The 21,795-nt window shown below is 46.5% G+C and overlaps 1 protein-coding gene across 10 annotated transcripts in view; it reads left to right on the top strand.

The window, feature by feature from the left end:
• HERC1 (HECT and RLD domain containing E3 ubiquitin protein ligase family member 1) overlaps positions 1–21,795 on the top strand; it is a 3,379,312-nt gene that overhangs the window by 3,263,751 nt on the left and 93,766 nt on the right. For all 10 annotated transcript variants that reach the window (XM_069624399.1, XM_069624403.1, XM_069624396.1 and 7 more), the window contains exons 72-73: positions 13,170–13,339; positions 13,478–13,643. In XM_069624399.1, the coding sequence (XP_069480500.1) occupies positions 13,170–13,339; positions 13,478–13,643 (336 nt within the window). The remainder of the gene's footprint in view (positions 1–13,169; positions 13,340–13,477; positions 13,644–21,795) is intronic.

Raw genomic sequence — 21,795 nt, 5'->3', positions numbered from 1 at the left:
ATGACTCGTCTCTTCAGGTCCACGTGTTTCCGGTGGAGGGCAGGCTTGCCTTTCACTTGAAATTTTGCCGCCAGAATTTTTCGGACCACTGGATCCTCTTTGTAGTATCCTCGGGGTACTGCCTACCGTTCACTCCCTCTCCTCCTTCCTCCCCTCCACTCCCACAGATTGGGACGGCAACTCTGTTGGCAGAGATTCGGTGGCTCATCGAGAGCCAGGCAGTGGAAGAAGTCCCAGCCTCCCAGAGAGGATTGAGCTTCTATTCCAGGATTTTCGCCATACAAAACAAGAACCAGGCTGGCCTGAGAGTTGTTAGACCTCTCCACCCTCAACCTTCCTCTTCAGAAATTCAAGATAGTTAAGCCAGCCCTCATTGCGGAGACACTAGACCAGGGAAACTGGATGTGCTCCCTGGATCTGAAGGACGCTTATCTACAGGTCCCGATTTGGCAGCCTCATCGCTCCTTCTTGCTCTTTCAAGGATCATGGGCTGCCATTTTACAATACAAGATGCTACCCTTTGGCCTCAACTCAGCCACCACAGTATTTACCAGGCTCATGAATGCAGTGGCAGCCTTCCTCAGGGCCCAGGGCCACCACGTCTACATGGACGACTGGCTCGTCAGGGCGAGAACTCCGGAGGGGGTTATCCACACTTCCTCCGCACTTATGAACACACTCCACGACCTGGGATTTACTATCAACCTCAAGAAGTCTCAGCTGCAGCCCAGGCAGAGCATCACCTTCCTGGGCCTCATCTGGGATACGAGCTCCGAGAAGGTCTTTCCCTCGGAGGACAAGATTGCAGCCATCAAGAGAGCCACTACTCACTTCCTTACCAGAGCAGTGACCTTGGCCTGGTGGTATCAACACTTATTGGGTATCATGGTAGCGGCCCTACTGGCTGTGACATACACGAGACTCCGGATGTGGAGGTTACAGCTGCGCTTTCCATGAGGCTGCAATCAGGAGAAGGGGGGCTCCCAAGCGGAGCTGGTCAGCATCCCTCCTTCTCTCCACTCGGACCTCATATGGTGGTCCAGGGACTGCAACCTGCGCACGGGCAAACTCTTCCGGCAGCCAGCCCCCCAGGTCATCATCACTACGGACTCCTTTCTGGAAGGTTGGGGGCGCACTCTGGACAGCCACAGCATCCATGCAGTTTGGACCCGGCAGGAGTCAAATATCAACTGGCTGGAGCTCAGGGCCATCTGGCTAGCTCTGAGCTTTCCTCCGCTCATTGGGGGAAAGACCATCCTTATCCAGACCAACAACTCCACCAGCATGTACTATGCAGGGTGGTACCAGGTCTCCTCCGCTGTGCAGCCTGGCGGTCAGCATGTGGGAATGGGCCCTGGAGAAAAACATCCACCTCACGGCCACCCACCTCCCGGAGGAGGCCAACTTGGAAGCGGACAGGATCAGCAGACTGGGAGCGGGCAATTACAAATGGCAATTGAATGTCCAGGTGCTGTTGGAGGTCTTCAACAGATGGGGGCATCCTCGGGTGGATCTGTTGGCCTCCTGGAAGAACAGGAAGTGCCATCAGTTTGTGTCCTGGCAGGGCCCCGGCTCCCTGGGCAACGCATTACAGATACGGTGGGACGGCATGACAGCCAATGGCTTTCCTCCCACACCCCTGGGCCACAGGGTAATCCGCAAGATAAAGGAATGTTGTCACCTCAGCATCATTCTGATAGCTCCATGGTGGCCGGAGAGACTGTGTTTCTCCGAGTTGCTCAGCCTCTCTGACAGACCACCCATTCACCTTCCGATGGGGTCAGCCCCCCTTCCTGTCCCAGTTGGGGGGCAGGGTCATCCAGCCTGCCTCACAGAAGTTAGCCCTCTCTGCGTAGTTCATGGGCAGGTCACCCTCAGGCACCTGAGCCTATCACAGGCTAACCTGGAGATCATTCAGGGACGCAAGGAGCAAGGCTACAAAGAGCCAATACAAGAGTAAATGGACTTGGTTCTGTCATTGGGCGGTCTCTAAGGAGATCGACCCCCTTATGTGCACGCTGGATGATGTGCTCTCCTTCAAGGCACACCTTGCGCACTCAGGCGTACAGGTGGACACATGTCGCACCTATCTGGCAGCCATGGGCGCATACAGAAATTCGGAGGAGGTCTTGTTCTCCCCTTCCAACCCGATAGTCAAGAAACATTTAGCAAGCCTCTCCAGGCTGTACCCACCCATCAAGAAGCCACACCCCGTTTGGGACCTCAATGTGGTGTTGGGCGCCTTGGCGCACAAACCCTTGGAGCCAATGGCGTCCGCGAACATCAGGCTGGTCACCATTAAGACAGCTTTGTTAGTGGGCCTCACCTCAGCTTGCGGAGTCAGCGAGATCCAGGCTCTGGCAGCCACAGAACCCTATACCACTTTCCACGGGGATAAGGTTGTCCTGCGGAAACACCCTGCGTTTCCGCCAGAGGTACCCTCTGCTTTCCATCTAAAGGATGAAATAGTCTTACCTAAGTTTTTTGCTGACCCCAAGGACGAGCCTCGGAGAGTCTTGCACTGTCTGGATGTCAGGCACCCTCTGAAATTATATCTGGACAGGACCAAGGCCTTCCGCAAGTCAGACGTACTGTGTGTCACCTTTGGGGGTGCAGGCCTGGGTATCAAGCATCCACTGCCCCTATTGCACAGTGTATGGTTGCGCCATCAATGAGGCCCACGAGGGACCGCACAAGCCGCTGCCAGCGAACATGCACACTCACGCTGTCAGAGTCAAGGCCACGACCATTGCGTTCCACTGGCAGGTTCCATGGCAGGTCATCAGCAGGGAGGCCCCCTGGGCTACCCCTTTGGCTTTCTGTAAGTATTATTGTTTGGATGTTGGACGCAGCCGTTCGGATAGGCGGTTCTAAGGAAACTCTTTGCTTAAGGGGGATCCACCGCAGGGCTACATTCAGTTGTAATCGCCCATGCGGTATGGAGGAAAGGGGACGGGATGTAAGAGTAATTTCTAGTTACTCACCATAGTGACTAAGGTCCTTAGTCCCCTTTCCTCCATACGTCCCACCATCCTCCCCCCCCTAATAATGCTGGTGTCATTAGGCAATGTTAAATATTGTCGACGCGTCAATGGGGACTGAGGAGTGGCGCCGGTGGACGGAGTCAGGCAGGCGCATGCTGCCAGGGCCGCGCGCCTCTAAATTTACAGGGGAAGGTGGTTTTTCTGGTGGGAAAGGTTCCGTCTCCAGTCCCAAGCGAGGGACGCCCATGCAGTATGGAGGAAAGGGAACTAAGGACTAAGTGTACGTTAGTCACTACAGTGAGTGACTAGTAATTGCTTGGGCGAGGACCATGACACCCAGGATTGCGGGTCGTGCCAGTCCATGCACCAGAAGGCCCCATGGGGAAGGGCAGTGAAGATTTTTACCTTCGTCCACAAGGCGAAGGGTGAGGCTCTGCCATTCAGTCGAGGTCGCAAGGCGCAGATCGGCACTCTAAAGATTGGGTGGCTTTGTGCAATGAAAAGTAGAAGAGGAAGGAGGAGGATTGGAAGAGGTCCCGCACCGGCATTCGTCGTCTTCGAAGAAGAGCCACCCCTCCAGGGGTTTGCCTGAGTGGCCAAAAGAGGTACCTTTTCCAACCCAATCCTCTACTCAAGAGGAATGAGAGAACTTCCGCCTGAAGATGCTAGACATCTTCGCCCAGCTGCTGAGGGCTCCAGCAGGGGCCAACCGCGTCTGTTGTGACCAGCAGGACCCCCTCAAGGGACCACCACCGAGCACCCCCAGGCTACCGCCTGGGCCAAAACAAAGCCATGCTAACTGAGTGCCCACAAGCCTCCACCTTCGGGCTTTACATTGTTAGTGCTGTTGACACTGCTGTTCGCAGGAATATGCCCCACTCCCTAGGCATTCTTTTATGTCTAAGATATACAACATCTGTGACGATGAGGGTGACCAGATCGAATTTGGGCTGGAACCTCAGGGCTCTAGGGAAGTGAGGGATTTCCTTGAGGAATTTTCTGGGGAAGGTGAGAATGTGCTGGTACTTGCAGAGTACCTGCAAGGAGCCAGCATCCTCAACACCGCCCTCAAAATTGATTTCTTGCCAGCCCTCACCCCGGGAAAGCCCTAAGCAGTGTTCCTGCGCTTGATGACATAGGTGGCCTGTACTTTGTGATGGTCTGCTCCATCCAGATCCGGGGTGCAATATGAGCTCTGTGACGTTCTGGATGATGTGCCCAAAAAGGAGGAGTTCCTGCCCTTCAATATGGCGGTGGAAGTGCCTGTGCTGGAGGCCTGCCTCTGTTCCGGCTGTGGACAGCGACATGGTGAAGAAATGACCTGCCCAGTCAGACCCGGCTTTTCTCTCCTCCCGTGCTTCACCCGAGAGCTTGGTGGTCCAGGCCGCCACGGCTAGACAAAAAACATCTACCTTCCCATCCTTTTAACCATACAGGGAGAGTAAGAGGTTGGACGCATGGAGCAAGAAGGTGTTTGCGTCAAGCAGTCTGGCACTGCAGGCCGCAAGTCCCTCATGCATCCTGGAAAGGTTTTCCTTTGGACAGCGGTGGCCTAGGCAGCCAAACGCATCCCCGATGAGGAAATGAGGGACGAATTCCAGGCACTGGTCTCTGATGGTGGGGAGGCGGCATGCCAAATGCTGCAATCAGGACTAGACACAGCAGACTGTGTGGGTAGGGCCACGGCCACCAGCACAGTGCCGAGGTGTCTCTCCTTGCTAAGATTTGTGGCCGGTGTTCAAACCAGATTGTTGAACATCCAAATTGACAGCAACAACCTTTTTGGAGCGAAGGCTGAGGACTCCCTCCAGAAGGTGAATTCTTTAAAAGTGATGGCTAAGTCCTTGGGGCTTGCCGCACAACTGCCGTCCTGGTATAGGGCTTTTCGCCTCTTCACCGCCTTTGCCCTGAGAGTTTGGAGTCAATCTACCCTGGGAAGAGGCAGATCCTTCCCGAGAGATAGGTAAGGTAAGGTAAGATAGGTAGAGGGCTTACTCCCCATTCTGGGTTTGCAGATGCTGAACTTGCTCTTAAGCAAAGGCAAGTTCTAGATGGATACTCTAGCCCAGATCCTGCAAGCCCTTGAACTGCGGGACTGGTTGGTTTCCCTGGATCTTCAGGACGCCTTCTTCCATGGGCCAATTCATCTATAGCACAGGAAGTACCTGAGGTTCGTAGTGGGCCAACAGCATGACCAGGTCATGTTCTTGCCATTCGGTTTTTCATCTGCACCCAACGGTTTTCACCAAGCTGCTGGAAGTGGTAGCGGCTCACCTCAAGAGAGAAGGTATCCTTGTCTTTCCCCTACCTTGACGACTGGCTCATCCAAGCTCACTTCCCAGGGCTAGTGTTGAGCATCTGCTCTGCACATGCACTCTGTTGCACAGTTTGGACTTTTCCCTGAACTTCAAAAAGTCTCAGGTTCTGCCATCTCACTCTCTCCGATTCATCCAGGCTGTCTTGGACACTCGCCTGGGCAGAGCTTTCCCTCCAGAGGATCGAGTGACAAACATCTTTCGAATGGTCAATGTTAGGCAGAATCCCGTGCAGTGCCCCTAGGGACCACTACACACAATTAAGACTACACTGTTAAAGTGATAGCAGTATAGGAGCAGCCAGATTTATCTCAAGAGCAAATGAGCAGTAGTAGAGATTGCACAAAGGACCACAATTACTGTGACTCAAGCAAACACTAAAGTACATTTATTTCTAGACCATGACGAGATCTGTTCGTAAAATACTCCACTTCTATTAATGTAAAACCACACATAAAATACACTACACACAAACAATTCACTTTGTGCAGCACAATTCAAGGTAAGTACCTTTGGTTTTGACAGACCGGTGTTGTGAAACAAGGACGTTACCGGGGGATAGATGCGATCACTTTTTGAAAGTAATGACAGTTCGGTCTTACTAAAGATACACATACCCACGTGAAGAAATGTTACCGCAGTTAAAAGACACTTAGCACATGAATCAACACAAGAGAGTTGGGGATAAAAATCATAGGCAATACTTTTGTCAAGGCTGATAGAATCAGAGGACACTTTCCCACGAGTGAATAAAAGTCAATAAGCCTGTGCCAGTGTCAAGTGGAACAAGGTTCATGTTTTCGAGGATCACACGGTTAGTATAGTTCACGATTCGAGATTGCCAGGAGTACTTGGATATTGTCACAAAGAGGATGCAAAAGTTATAAGAAAGAAGGAAGATAAGGACAAGCCATTAGTGAGGGAAAAAGGGATTCACCCTAGTTCCTCGAGGTCAGAAACAGTACCTGATTAAAGTAAATAAGAGCTGGTGCCACGGCAGTTGTTCCTGGTAGTTCCTGCAGACTCACGGTTCCTGTGACTTCAGTCGTGGGGTCAAGAAGGACGACGTCTGGAGCGATCTGCACTACCCAGGGATTAGGCCAGCAGCAGCAAAAGCAACAGTGAATAAAAGGTCGCTCCTTTAAAACAGGAGAGGCTCTTCAGTTGGCTATCCGGACCACTACAGCTGTGTGCAGCGATATCGACCAAGAAGAGGATCCTTTGCCTGTGGAAGATGAGATGGTTAATCCCACCAAGCTCAAGGGAAGAAGACTCTGGACTGGATCTTCTCTTGTCGCCGAAGGGTAGATAGCTCAGGACTGCAGCAGCCGTCTTCTACTCCGCTTCTCTTCGGTTCCTTGCAGTTCCAGTGGCGACTCTGACTTCCAGCCCAAGAGTCCTGCCTTTTAATGCAAAAATCCCCCATTCACACTTCCTGGCTGTCAATCACCCAGCAGGGGGGTTGTCCGGCCCGGACAACCGCCTTAGCCAATCATGACCAAGTGCGACTTGGGTTCCCAAGGATACCCTGTGCAGGGGGTGACTACACCCCTCCCTCACATTCAGACCACCTAGACACCGAGGCGCCCAAAGGAGGGCTTCTTGAGAGAAGCCCGCCAAAAGACTGTGAACAAAGAAGGCAAACCTGGTTTGCTGCGCAAAGTAAAACACAAGAAGGACTTTAACAAAAAGAAATGGTGAATAAACCCGATCTGGGCCAAAAGGAAGAGTATTTGGTCAAGCAGGTTTATGTTCGAGGCTACTATGATAGCTTGAAACAGTACCACGTTTATATAATATAATCTCGGTAGAAAAGTTAGGGTAGATACCACTGCCACCGGCCAAGTCTAAATGTTAAAAGAGCAAAACAAAGCTCAGAGAGGCACAGACAAAAAAGAATAGGAGTTAACCCTTTCCAGTACTCCATGTAAGATGGGGTGTACTGGGTCTGTAGTTTTAAATGACTATGTAAAGTAAATGGCAACTTTACCTGTTTTCTGGGGGACAGTAGTCAGCCTCAGAAAATGGAGTCAATGGGAAGTCTCAAAGCCAACACAAGGTGCTGTGTAGCACACATGAACAAGTGGGGTTCATGGAGTGGGGTCCTCCAGAGCCCACTATCACACAAACAGTAAAAATACACATGGCAAAACACATGTAAGAGTGGGGAAAAAGGCTCACACTCTTACCAAGTGGAAAAGATAAACTCCAGAAATCCAGCAAAGCTGCTGGGGGACTCACTAGGTGAGGGAAATTAGCCATAGAATGAGAATTCTCCCTAACACTCAATGTGTGTCTGCTTTCCTGCACCTTCTGGGCCTCATGCATCTTTGTGGTGCCAGAGGTGAGGCTGCGCATGAAATAGCTTTAGTGGCTGCTCCTTTGCCAATAATTGCAGTTCTGGGGCCACATGTCAGACGTTCTGGAGGTCTCAGACCACATGCTCCAGGATCTGGTCCAGGATCTCACGTGGTGGGCCGTGCAGGATGACTTATTGAGAGGCACGTTGTTTTGTCAACCTTGGCCCCAGGTGACGGTGGCCCTGGATGCATCTCTGACTGGCAGATGCGCTCACCTGTCAGACCTGACAGTGAGTGGACTCCTGTGGCAGCAACACATCAACTTGCTTAAGGGCAATCAGGCTGGCTCTACTTGATTTCTTCCCAGCTATGAAACGCAAGACTGTGCTGGTTCTAATGGACAACACTGTGACCATGCACTGCCTCCTTAAACTAGGTGGCGTGGGTGTTGGGAAGAATCCTGTGCAGTGCCCTTAAGGACCACTACACACGATTAAGACTACAGGTGGTAATAGAAGTTTTACCTTTGGTACAAGCCTGTACTATTATGTTAAAGTGGTAGCAGTAGCGGAGCAGCCAGGCCTATCTCAAGAGTATTTGAGCAGTAGTAGAGATTACACAGAGGGAACACAATTATTGTGACTCAAACAAACACTGACTCAAGGTTTCAGGTAGAAAAATATAAGTACATTTATTTTTAAACCATTTGTTATAAACACAACACTTCTATTAAATTCCAAATCACATGTAAAATACACTAACACTAACCAATTCACTTTGTACGGTATTAATCAAGGTAAGTACCCTGTGTTTGAATGGACCGGTGTTATGAAACAAGTAACGTTACTGAGAATACAATTGCGAACACTTTTTGACAGTTTGGTCTACTAAATAAACGCGTATCCGCGGCAAGAATTGCTACCGGGGCAAAAACACACTTAGCACTTGAGATACCCAGAGGGAGTTGGAGGCAAAAATCATAGGCAATACTTTTGTCAGGCAAACAGAATCGAAGAACACTCATAGACAGAATTTCAAGAGCGAAGAGGCCAGTGTCAAGTCGAACCGGGTTCCTGTTGTCGAGGATCACACAGTCGGACAGTTCACGATTCAACGAAGCCAAGAGTACTTAGATATTGTCAATGTTCGGAAGCAAAAGTTATAAGAAGGAGGGAAGATCAGGACAAGCCTTGTAGAATGAGAAATAGGGATTCACCCAAATTCCTCAAGCAGGACACAGTACCTTGTTCAAAATGAAGAAGCTGGTGCCATGGCAGTTGTTCCTGGTAGTTTCCAGCAGACCCACGGTTCCTGGAGCGTCAGCAAGGACGACGACGATGAGGGGGTCTGCACCACACAGGGATGAGGCCGGCAGCAGCGACGACGAATAAAAGGTGCACTCCTTAAAAACAGGTGGGGCTCTTCAGGTGGCTATCCGGACCACTACAGCAGTGTTCGGCGATTTCGACCACAAAGGAAATCCTCTGGCTGTAGAAGATGAGCTTGTTATCCCCACCAGGCTCAAGGGAAGAAGACTCCGGACTGGATCTTCTTTTAGTTGTTGAAGGGTAGATAGCTCAGGACTGCAGCAGGGCTTCACCGGGACGGGATAGTTGGAGCAGCTGACTTCTTCTCTGCTTCTCTTCGGTTCCTTGTAGTTCCAGTGGCGACTCTGACTTTCAGCCCAAGAGACCTGCCTTCTATGCGAAAAAAACCCATTCACACAGCCTGGCTGTCAATCACGCAGCAGGGGGGTTGTCCAGCCCGGACAACCACCTCAGCCAATCATGGGAAAGAGTGACTTGGGTTTCCTAGGATACTCTGTGCAGGGGGTGACTACACCCCTCCCTCACATTCAGCCCACCTAGACACCCAGGCACCTAGAGGAGGGCTTCTTGGCAGAAGCCCGCCAAAAGACAGCGAGCATAGAAGGCAAACCTGGTTTGCCGCGCAAAGTAAACCACAATAAGGAGTTTAACAAAAAGAAATGGCAAATAAACTGCACCGGAGCCAAAAGAAAAAGCATTTGGTCAATCGGGTTTAAGTTTGAGGCTAACACAATAGCCTACTATACTACCACGTTTATATAAGATAACCAAGGTAGAAAAGTTGAGGGTAGATACCACTGCAACCAGCCAATTCTAAATGTTAAAAGAGCAAAACAATGCTCTAGGAGGTACAGATAAAAAGGCTAAGGATTAACCCTTTCCAGTACTCTATGTAAGAAGGGGTGTACTGGATCTGTGGTTACATGACTAAGTAAAGTTAATGGCAACTTTACCCTTTTCTGGGGGACAGTAGACAGCCTCAGAAATGGAGTCGGTGGAAGTCTGCACGACAAACATGTGTCACTGCACTAAAGGTGCTGTGTAACACACAAAAGAAAGGGGCCGCTGAAGTGGTGTACTCCAGTGCCCACAATCCTAAAAAACTGGTAAAAGACACATAGCAAAACATGGGTAAGAGTGGGGGAAAAGCTCGCACTCTAACCAAGTGGAAAGAAATAACTCCAGAGATCCAGCAAAGCTGCAGAGGGATTCACTAGGTAAGGGAAATTAGCCATGAAATGAGGATTCTCCCCAACAGTGGTGTCCTTGCCTCTGTACAGAGAAGCAATGAAGCTGTGGTTCTGTGCTCTGGAGAACAGTCTCTCTCATCCGGCCGGATGAGACTGTCACAGCAGATGCCTTGAGCAGACAGACGTCAGCCTCCCACGAGTGAGAGCTCGAAATTCTAAAGGAGGAACACTCCTCAAGTGGACCTCTTTGCTGCCAGTCCTAACAGGAAGAGCGAGTTTTTCTGCTCCAGGGAATTTCCTCGCGAGGGAACTTTGGGGAACGCACTGACCATCAACTGGACTTTACTCCTCCTTTGTGTTCTCGCTAATGCCCATCATTCCATTGGTTCTCTGCGCATGTTAGGATCCACGATCATCCTGATCGCCCCAGACTGGGCTCAGATAATGTGGCCTCCGGAGTTGCTGGACATGTCCATCTGTCCTCGATGGCGCCTTCCAAGGAGAGTGGACTTGCTCTCCCAATCGGAGAGGCGGATCCTCCATCCAAACATCATCAGCCTGAACCTTCATGCCTGGCTACTGAGAGGATGAGGTACAAGGGTTGGGACTTGTCGGATGACGTTCTCAATAGGCTCCTTTCACCTAGGAGGTCTGCTATGAAATTCACTTGTGCCTGCAGGTGGCGTACATTTTTGACTTGGTGCCGGGAGAGGGACCTGGATCCTTTATCCTGTCCCCTTTCACCTGTGTTGGATTGCAGGTGGACCTGCAGATTGGCACTGTGAAGGGTTACTTTCCTGCTATTTCAGTGTTCAAAACGGTCCCCAGAACAGGGCTTGTTTTTCACAGTACTAATTGTTATGCACTTATTGTAAGGGTTATGTAACCAGTTTTCCTGCCCGGCAGTTTGTGGTTCCAGCATGGTATTTGAATTAAGTTTTAGCGTTTCTTGTGGGTGCTCCGTTTGAGCCCCTTCATTCATATCCTGTTGGATTGCGCACCCTTAAGGTGATTTTCCAGGTTCCATTACTTCCATGAGACGGTGTCTAGTCAAATGGTCGACAGACAAATGGTCGACACAATTTGGTCGACAGGACAAATGATCAAATTTTATTTAGTTATATATATTTTTTTAGGTTTTCGTTTAGGGAAAAAATGTTTTTTTTAGCAAAGAAAGGGGGGTTGGCCCCCCAACCCCACAAGAAATGTGAAAAAACCCAAAAAAACTTTTTCGATCATTTGACCGTCGACCATTTGTCCTGTCGACTATTTAGATTCGACCATTTGACCTACAACCCCATGAGACTGGTGAGTCTGTTTTACCTCCCTATTTGTTTTTTTTCCAAAGAGAAGCTGACTTTTAAAGTGAGGCACTACTTTCTGCCGAAGATGGTCTGGGATTTCCACCTCTATCAGAAGTTCAGTCTTCTGGTGTTTTTTCCTCTGCCTCACCCTTCCAAGGCAAATGAATGATTCCATCGACTGGACCCAGTACGGGCCCTGAAGTTCTATTTCTCTCCTACTAGAGTGGCTAGCAAAGATGACCAGCTTTTCCTTGGTTACGCTGGTGCTCGTTCTGGCAGGGCTGTCACCAGGCAGACCCTGTCCAGGTGGATCATTTGCTGCAGCCCAGAATGCTATGATCTGACTGGGAAATATGTGCATGAGGGTCTCAGATCCCATTCTACCAGGGAAGAGGCTCTCACCTGTTTGCTTCAGAGGGAAGTCCCGGTCCTGGACATTTGCCAGGTGGCAACATGGGCATCTTCGCACATGTTTGCTAAGGTGTATTGCTTGGATTCCCTTTTGGGTCAGGATGCCCATTTTGATAGATTTAGGTTTTGTTTTTGCTTCCTCCCTCCTCCCAGGTTTATGTATTGCTTTGGGAGTATATCATAGATGAGGAATCCTTTGGAGGAAAAAATCCATTAGAAGAACAAATTACTTGCGTCTCGGTAATTATTTTTCTGATCGATGTTCCTCCCACTGATTCCTCATCGCCCTCCCTGTCCCTCTTTGCAGGAAACTAATACACCATTGGTTCTATGGTCCCTCCGCTTCAGAGTGCTAGGGAAAAGGGTGGAACTTAAGTCATGGGAAGCGGCGCTACTATATATACTGACCTCAAAGCCATATACAGTGCGCGGTGCATAGAGGTGTCGGACTGTACCGACGCGGAACCACGCTGCGCCCACTGGTGGCGGAAACGTTTCTGGAGAACATCTGCACTGGGATAGGGATATCATCGAAGAGGAATCCGTCAGAGGGGCATCCATCAGAAAGAACATTACCGAAATGTAAGTAATTTGTTCATTGGCATAAGGAGGGGGCTGCAATGATTGAGAGATAAGGAGACTGAACTAATTTTATATTGGGTATGTAAGACTTGAGTAACTGCTTGAGAAGTGCTATGCTTGTAATTAACACTCTGAATGACTTGTATAGTTTAGGAGTTATCTGAATGATGAACGTAAGGGGATTTGGGGTCCACACAATTTGGTACTGATCTGTGAATGTGATGTGTGTTTGTATATAGTTGAAAGCTTGTTTTATTGTGGGTGTACTTAGATGTTGCCATCATGCAACAAGTGGCGCTGTGCATTCAAGCCAAACTCAATATCAATTTAATGTTGATGTTCAAGATGATGTTGACTCAGTTTGTGATTACTTGGCGCATTCTCCATGGACCTGCTACAAACATTCCTTTGCAGACTGAGGCAGGATCCTCATTCATGCTTTTGAATCTGCCTCATTGTTTCATCTGGTCATTCTGCACCTGGGACATGGTAGTGACTCTTGTGACTTTTCATTTGAACCACATCATAACATTGCTTTCTTGCCACCATATTGTCCCAGGAAATGTTCACTTTCTGTGCACACATCAGTCAATGGGGTGGCTAAATTAGATCAGTTGAAATATATTCATACTTTAAGTGTTGTGGGTTATTCACAGGACACATTTTGAATGCTGTATTTTGCAGTAGTTGGCAGTTGCATTTCAATGTTTTTAATTATAGAACATAATTTGTGTTTGTTTTTTTTAAACTTGCAGAACAGTACATCTCATTACAATGCCGGAACGTGGGGTCTAGTGCAAGGACAGCTCAGGCCTTTATTAGCACCCAGAGTCTACACTCTTCCTATGGTACGCTCCATTGGAAAGACCATGGTTCAAGGGAAGAATTATGGTCCTCAAATTACTGTGAAAAGAATATCCACAAGGTATGAGGTTCTTCTAATTTTTTCCCCACTTATTGTCAGTCACTAAATGCAAAATGTCGATTAGGTCTTTACTATTTGTATTTTAAGTGATATTAAATGGACAGCATCATTCTAATTAAATGTTTTCTCTTTTTTAAGAGGTCGAAAATGTAAGCCTATTTTTGTACAAATAGCAAGACAAGTGGTGAAGCTGAATGCCTCAGACCTTCGCCTACCTTCACGTGCCTGGAAAGTAAAATTGGTTGGAGAAGGAGCAGACGATGCTGGCGGAGTCTTTGATGACACCATCACAGAAATGTGCCAGGTATCTATGACAATAGAAAAACAGTGTACCTCTAATACTAAATTAATGTGTTTGGCTCATATGTTTTTTCAGGATGTTATTGCTCTCTCATTCGCCAGTCCCCCAGCTATCTTTCTCATGAAGGCATTTATTTCATAGTTTTGTTTTACTGTTTTATAAAATTGTCAAAATATGATAATCATCCGCAACTCATTATTGGAAATGTTTACATCCTTGATAGTCAAGACCCATCAGTCCACCCAAAGGACCTATACAAACTAACAATAGTAGACAACATAGCATACAAATAAAATAGTACATAGGAGAGGATACCAGGCACATATATCATATTAAGAAAAGCATGCAATAAAGATGGAGGCAAATGGTTCCATGTCGTTCCCTTCAATTTCCATGGGCATTCCTCCTTTTGCTGCCATTCAATCAATTCCCTTTCCTGCACTTCTCAGTCTTTGTTCTTGCTCACCATGATGAGCTGCTAGATGATGACATGCAGGACAATGGTGCTCTGTTCCCTGTTTTGGGAGGGCCCCCAAAACACTTTTCACGCAGCCCCATTCACCTCGTCGCGCTCCATGCCCTCCACTCAGCAGCTCATTTTCGTTTCTGACCTAATTCTTTCTTTGGTGCCCGCCACATGCATTTATTTCATTTGTGCACCTCTCTGCTCCCTCCTCTGTTATTCAGTATAATGATGCATTAGCCGGAAAATATGGTCATATTAATGCTAAAGTAATAAAACAATGACATTGTCACCAAGCAAACACAACTATTAATTAATTCCATCTGTACCACCAACAACTAAACTCAAACTTTAGGGCAGTCATAGAGGTCTTTGAAAGAAATGCCAAGTTCTTGAAAGCATCTAGGTCATCAATCTTTCTCTTAGTGACGCAAGCCAAAGATACTTGCTGAGAGAGTTTGTTCATCCAGTCCTCAATAATTGCTTTCTTGTTACACTTCCAATTTCTAGGAATTACTAACTTTGCCACAATCTATGGTTTCAATAGCCACTTTAATTGAACAACTAGTGATGTATTTGAAAGTGATATTAAGTCTGACAATCAGACAATGGCCCTCATTACGACCCTGGCGGAAAGGGGTTTACGCCGGCGTAAACCATGGCGCCCCTTTCCGCCTGACTACGAGTTCCCGTAGCGCCATGGTGATTTTTACGCCTGCTTTTTGCAGGCGGAAAAATCCATGGCGCTACGGGACTTGTTGTAAATTACGCCACCGTAATTTACGGTGGCGTAATTAACGCCTTCCCCACTCCCATTATACCCTATGGGGCAAAAATGGGAATGGGGAAGGGTAAATGGGGATTGGGGACTTACCGCCCCGCCAAGGTCGGAATGGGGCGGTAAGTCCGCCAACCACCATGGCGGAGTTGGCAGCTTTGCGCCATGGACCATGGTGCAAATTGCACCATGGTTCTCCGCCAGGGTCGTAATGAGGCCCAATGAACTCTAGAAGTGGATTTTTAACCCTGTCATGAGTTCCATTCTTTGTATCAACTACCACAGATCTTCCATAGCATTACATACTCCAAGTTTTTATTTTTTATTTGTTGCATTCATGGTTTGCAAAAAACCTTACACAACATAAATAAACACCCATCTCTGTTAAAGCATAAAGGAATACAAATAAAGCTTCAAATACATTCCATGACATCAAATCCTACAGTAATTTGTTTTTTCTTATCGAGTTCAATTATTAGAACGTTTTTAAAAAACTTCAATGCTAAAATAAGAGAAACATTGGTACCCCACAGACACTGACACCAAAGTAGATTTGTGGACACATCTGTGTTCTTACCAGTTATATCCTTGAAACACAAAAGCCGATTGTTAGCAAAATATGGACACATAGTGACCAAGTGTCTCAAGATTTCAGTAGTATCCTTTGTACCACAGAATCTGCAGACAGAATTGTATCAGAGGTGCAGTGAGGAATCCTTCCAATGCCTAATCCTCTTGTTGTATGGAGTTGGTTAAGCCAAAAACGCATATAGATCATGCGTGAAGTTTCACAAGGGAATCGTTGCAGATACAAATGAATGCATTCTCTTGCATGTAAAAAATTTGAATACTCAACATAGGTGGCATAGGAGACAGTACTGTCTGTTGTCTCGACCCAATCTGCCCTAAATAAGATCGTCTTGACAGCTCCCGGTCGCTGCACAAGATCCAACTCGGAGACTTCAATAGAGTCCAGTACAAATTGCATTCTCAATGTATACTCTTTGATAGAAGGAACAGATTCCGCACACATGGCAGTGTTAAGAACCTCATAAAGAGAGTTTTTTGGAGGATCAAGCCTTTTACTATAGGTAGAAAGCTGTTTCCACGTATATCTGGCATTCAAAGAAATAAAACAAAATTCATGTCTTAGAACCGCGTTGGGGATAGCCAAGGATAATCCCAACACCTCCTTCCACAACTTCCCTTGGATGATGTTAAGCGAGGGACCCATATAATGGATGGACTAGTCCAGGCCGTAAAGGATCATGGGTTCGAACTTTGCCAGATAATAACGCATTAGCGGAAGCATGGAACATTTACATGTTCTATGCTTCTGAAATTTAAGTTGGGAGACTGATTTGAGCGTCTTAGCAAGAAGACTACTTCTCCAAGATAAAATAGAGTATTGTGCCTTGTTAGACCAATATAGAGAGAGCACTATAGACTTGCGCAAAACGGTGTTAAAAAATCAACACGCACATAACATTGAGGTACTAATAAAGAAACGAGAACTTCGAAAAACAATAAGAGCTATGATGAAAAAATACGCAAAGACATCAAGAGGTTAAAAAAATTAAACAAAGGTACACAAACAGGTTAATCTCACATATACACATATTAGATCAGACGAAGAGAAGGCAATGAAGAATACCTTGTAAAACAAAAATTCAAGAGACTTTTGGAAGCTCCTAAATGATACATCCATGCCGCAACAAGCTATTATGAGCAATATGATCTCTGAATTTCAGTGGGTACATCATTATAATGCACTGGTTGCAAGGCACAGCGTGATAGAAGATCCAGAACTTGTGGTGCTTCTGCAATGGGAGATCCAAATAGAGAGAGAAGATATCTTGTTGAACATCAGCCAAATAAGTTCCTCTCGAGCCCGAGGTCCTGATGGACTTACAAACTACATGCTTAAAGAAAACCCTGAGAAGTAGACCAACCTTTGTAGCTTACTGTCTTGTTTGATATTGAACAATTGTACCATTCCAGAGACATGGAGGAGTGCAGTCGTGGTGCCCATATTTAAAAAAGGACAAAGATCGGAGCCAAAGAAACTACCGCTCGATTGCACTCCTTGACGTAGTTGGTAAAATCTTTCCTACACAACTTCAACATCATCTGACCGCATGGATGAAATCCTCATGTACATATGACCCAACGCAAAATGGGTTTGTTAAAGGCGTGGGCTGAATCTGCTCATAGTTAATTTGTTGAAGATGGAGGAAATTCGGCAAGGGACGAAAATATATCTAGCATTCATCGACCTAGCTCATGCCTTTGACAGTGTGAACAGAGAACTGTTGTGGACAAAATTGATAAAATGGAATTGTCTGGCAAGTTTGATCGGAGTACTTAAAAAACTGCATTTAGAAACTGAAAAAAAAATGGGCTTGACCGTGTTGGAACCCTGTCTGCCCCTATTAAGACCTATAGAGGTGTCAAACAGGGCTGCCCGTTGGCTTCCATATTGTTCAACTTGTTTATATCAGATGTCAGCACAACTTTGGGTGAAGGGGTTGCGTTCCCTGCCAAAATCAATGGGAACCAACTTGACTGAATGTTATATGCAGATGATCTGGTTTTGTTGGATATGACCCCCATTCCTGCAATGAAAACTGTCTGCACTGGAAAAGTATGTTAATGCAAATGATCTCAAGATAAATCCTGCGAAATCTGTGATCTTAATCCTCCAAAACCTAAGAGAGAAAAAAGAAAATCTAAAAAGAAGCTTCAGTGATATTTGGGAAAAGAACCCGTAAAATGTGTGAACCCAAACGCAGTACCTTGGTATGTGGATTAATAGCAGCATTAATGACGCTCCCTGGGTGGAAAAGGTGAAACCAAAATGCAAAGAACTATCAGCCCAAGGCTTGATAATACACATGAAATATGGTAAATTTTCATTAAAGCCATTCGTCAACTTTTACAAGCAGAAAGTCGTGCCAGCCTTGATCCATGGAGCTAAATGCGCATTGTGCTGCTTGCATTCAGTATGGACATTCTTTTTAAACACATTCTGGTGCATAGTGTTGCGGCTTTGTGGGGGGGGGTCCCAACTGCGTGCATTCAATACGAGCTGGGGCTCACATCCATAAATGCGAGTCTCGCATGGAACATGTTGTCGATTTTTATAGAAAAATTACCGCTGAAGAACGGCCACTACAATTCGACATTCTCCACCATCCAAGAGGCAGCTTGAACAAAACGATTCTATGGCAATGGGCTGATCGGTGTGAAAACCTCCTTGTGGAGCTTAATTACAACAGTACCAATCTGCAGGTAAACCCAAATTCAGTCAAAAAGAAACTGTGTCTACAAGATTGGGTAAATACTATAGATCGGAGATCACACCACAGATTGATGCAAAATGTCGCACCAGAGACAAAGGCATTGAATAAGCTACCAAGCTACTTGGAGAGGTACCCAAATCGAAATCAAAGAGCAACATTTATGAAATTCCGGTTGAACTTGTTTGAATGCAAAGAAACATTATGCTTGAGGAAAAGAAATCTACTGCTAGACCTCAAATGTAGATTATTCAATAGTGCCAATGAAACTCTAAAGCATTTAACCTTATATTGCCCGGCACTTAAACCTCTGAGAACAAGGCATTTGGTAGCCCACATACAAGAAAGGCCATGTCTGGTGAAGATTAGTGGCTGGTGCTCGCTAATGGAACAAACAAAAAATTGACCTATGCACTGACTTTTTACTAAGATCAAGTGAATGACCTGCTGAGAAAAGATGTCACAGAGATGAAAAGGTCATAGCTGTATTTCTGTTTTCTTCATAATTGGCAAAGCTTAATGCTTGAGGGTGAACTGAATGGACTAAGCGATAAATGAGATTTCATGAAATCATGTAATGAAAAATGTGAAACTGCAGTGTATATTTTTGTAATAAACTTAAAAAAAGAAAATAGCCAGCAACCATTTTTACTACAAATGATTTCCCATTTAATCCCCAGATTACGGTCGATAGCTACAGCAAGTCCCCTTCTGGGTCGCCCCCAGTCCCCTCTAACTCCGGGGCAAACTATAGCATGGAAGCCCTCGAGAACAAGATCGGACAAAAGCATGGTCTCTTGAATCATGTAAATACATGGAAGACCCTCAGCAGTAGAATTGGCCATGAATTTAGATAAATTCACACCTCCGCAGGTATTCCACGATAGCACCTCTATATCAATTATGTCATGTAGGCCCTGGACCTTGTCTGATGATCTCAAAACTTTCCAAGGCTGGTTGTATCCAAGACCAGTCCTGACCATTGGCAAAGAGGTTAGTAATAAGTGTCGGCACATCCCCTGAATCTAGAGGTGGAGTGGCATTGGACGTCCCGTCCGCCTCTTTTGGTACAATATTTAGTTCCTTGAAGGCTAAAAAAGTTTTAGCTTCCACAGTGCTTTGGAGTCCTACTCGTTTGTACCCTAGAAACAATAGCTAACCATACAATGGTTGTCCACAATGGGCAAAGAGATAGCATCGATATCATCTGAGGGGATCTCAGGAGAGGTATCTTTCTAAAGATAGATCGTAAACTGGTCCTCTTGAGCCCTTAAAGTTCATCAGACTTATTATTGGTGACCCAATAAACTATTTTAGTAGCAGATTGAATAGTCGTCTCCTTCGAGATTTCTACTGGCGAGGATGTTGGAGGTAGAGTGTCAAACTGGGAAGCCGAAGGAGCTATGAGCTGTTCTTGGGTGCCGATAGTATCCTTCATAGTAGGAGGGCTGATTGCTGCTGTTTGGTTGATCATCACAAGTTGGTTACTCATTGGTAAACAAAGAGCCCTCCCTCTTGGATGTCTGAAGACAATCGTCCCTCTCCATTAACCAGAAGGTTCGCCACAGGCTGCGAGCATGGGTCGTACGAGTGATCTTACCAAAAGCTGTGATCTTGGTTTGCTTAGTCTGGGACGCTCAAACAGAGCTACCCCAGTTTCTGCTGCAAAGGGTCCTATTGGTATAATTAGGGGCGCTGCAATCCCTTCTTCGAAATAATAATTATCCTGGCCGACCACTGTCTCCTTGGAGCTAAAACAGCCCCCCACGCTCCCTTGCAGGATTAGTTTCAGTTTTATTAGTACATCCAGATATTTGCCAAATAAATTTAAGGTTAGTAAGGTTAGAATTCCACCCTCTAAGCCTAATCAAAGGCACATTTTAGGTTTTTTTTGTATGTTTCAGCTTGTTCTTGCATTTTTTACCCCTAGATGGTAAAAAATGCAAATGCACAATCCAAACAAATGCAGTGTCCATGGCATACGCTGTAGCGGCCCAAATGCACAAGGTCCACAGTCTCCACCCAGCGAGACCACCACTCATGCTTGAACTGCACTTACAAAGCAGTATGCCTTTTTTCGAAAGCAAGATCCTAAAAGGCTCGAAGGCCCCCAGGGCCCGCGGTCACCACACGTCACAATGTACGACTAAAGCAAATTGGTAGAGTATTTAAATGAACAGGCTTAAAGATTTACATGCAAAGTTAATAGCCAAAAACCAGAGCGGTTCGAAGGCCCAAGGCTCCAAACCCACACTAACCGCCCGGTTATGTTACCCTAGCAACAAAGTCCCACTTGCACAAAGAGTAGCAGTGCCCTTCTCGCCAACAGTAGTTTGCACCGACTTTCAAGTTGGTATATGATGTTGAAGGCAAGATCAGTGTCCAGTGCTAGAAAGGCTCCAAAACTTCAGACCTGCAGCTCGGCTTGGTAACTGCAGGTGCGGAAACCTCAGTCATGAAGTAAGTTACAATAGCCTACAGGCAGGTAGAATCAAGGACGGCTCCAAGGCACGTAGCCCGCAGTCGCCGTCTATCCCACAGTAGACAACCCAGAACTCCTCTTAGTCGCCAGAGTTTCAGTTTTAATTAAATAGTCTATGTTGCAACAATGTCGTACAGTATTGTTCCGCTCCTAGACACCAAGAGGCCGGGATGTCAGTGACCAGTCACCGGCCAACAAACACTCCGTAATTCAAGGAAATCAAAGCAGCTGTAAATGCACCTTGTAGCAGCCTTAGTTTGTCAGGGCTTTCGAATGCAAGAGTGTATGGGATGGAATTCCCCGCCCCTGCAGGTCGCACCAAATAGACTTCCAGCCAAGGGGAAAGCAAAGCGAAGGAGCAAGGGAGGCTACTAGCTTATGTGTGCCGTTACAAGGTGGACTGTGTCTATGTCCCACACACTGTAATCACAGTATTACAGAGGCATTACTGTAAGAGGTAGTTAAGTGTCAGCCAGGCGGCCAGTGTACACAGACTGCACTGACTGCAATACTTAACATCCTCACTCTGCGGCCCGCTCCGCTGTGTGCCGCAGTATATGTTGGAAAGTAGGCTCCTCCTCCAAAGTAAGAAAACAGCAGAAAGACGTTGTGCATTTGTGCATCTAGGTTTCACTGCACTGCCTGCAACACTCAACATCCTCACTCTGTGGTCCTCACTTTGCCTTACATACTAATCATCTCTAGCAGTTGGACCCATCCTTGAAATACAGGCTTTACATGTTGACTGGAGAGCATTTTAGCTGTAAAAATATTTTGGTAAATTATCAATTTGTCTTCTCTAATTTTACTGCAACTGCTGAAAATTGCTAATTCTTTCAAAGTCCTACTTGTCAGAACGAGGTCTTTCTTGTGAGCAAGACATGCATTTTGAACGTTTTAGAATAGGGTTGACCAGAATAAAGCTTGTCTATTTCAGATACTTTTGGTATCGCAGAACCACCTGAGTTTATTTATTTTAGACTGTAATTGGTCGATCAAGATCTGAATCCAAATATAAATGCTTGCATTTTAAGGGCTACAGTCAAAAGAAGATTGTTATGCGCTCCAATTTAGCCATTTTGTATGCCCGTTGTAGTTGGCATTATTTATATTTTTTCTTCAAATTTCAGTTC

This window comes from Ambystoma mexicanum, chromosome 11, assembly GCF_040938575.1.
Source record: "Ambystoma mexicanum isolate Mex_15411 chromosome 11, UKY_AmexF1_1, whole genome shotgun sequence".
Classification (NCBI taxonomy): Eukaryota; Metazoa; Chordata; class Amphibia; order Caudata; family Ambystomatidae; genus Ambystoma; species Ambystoma mexicanum.
This window is presented reverse-complemented; position numbering and strand designations above follow the sequence as displayed.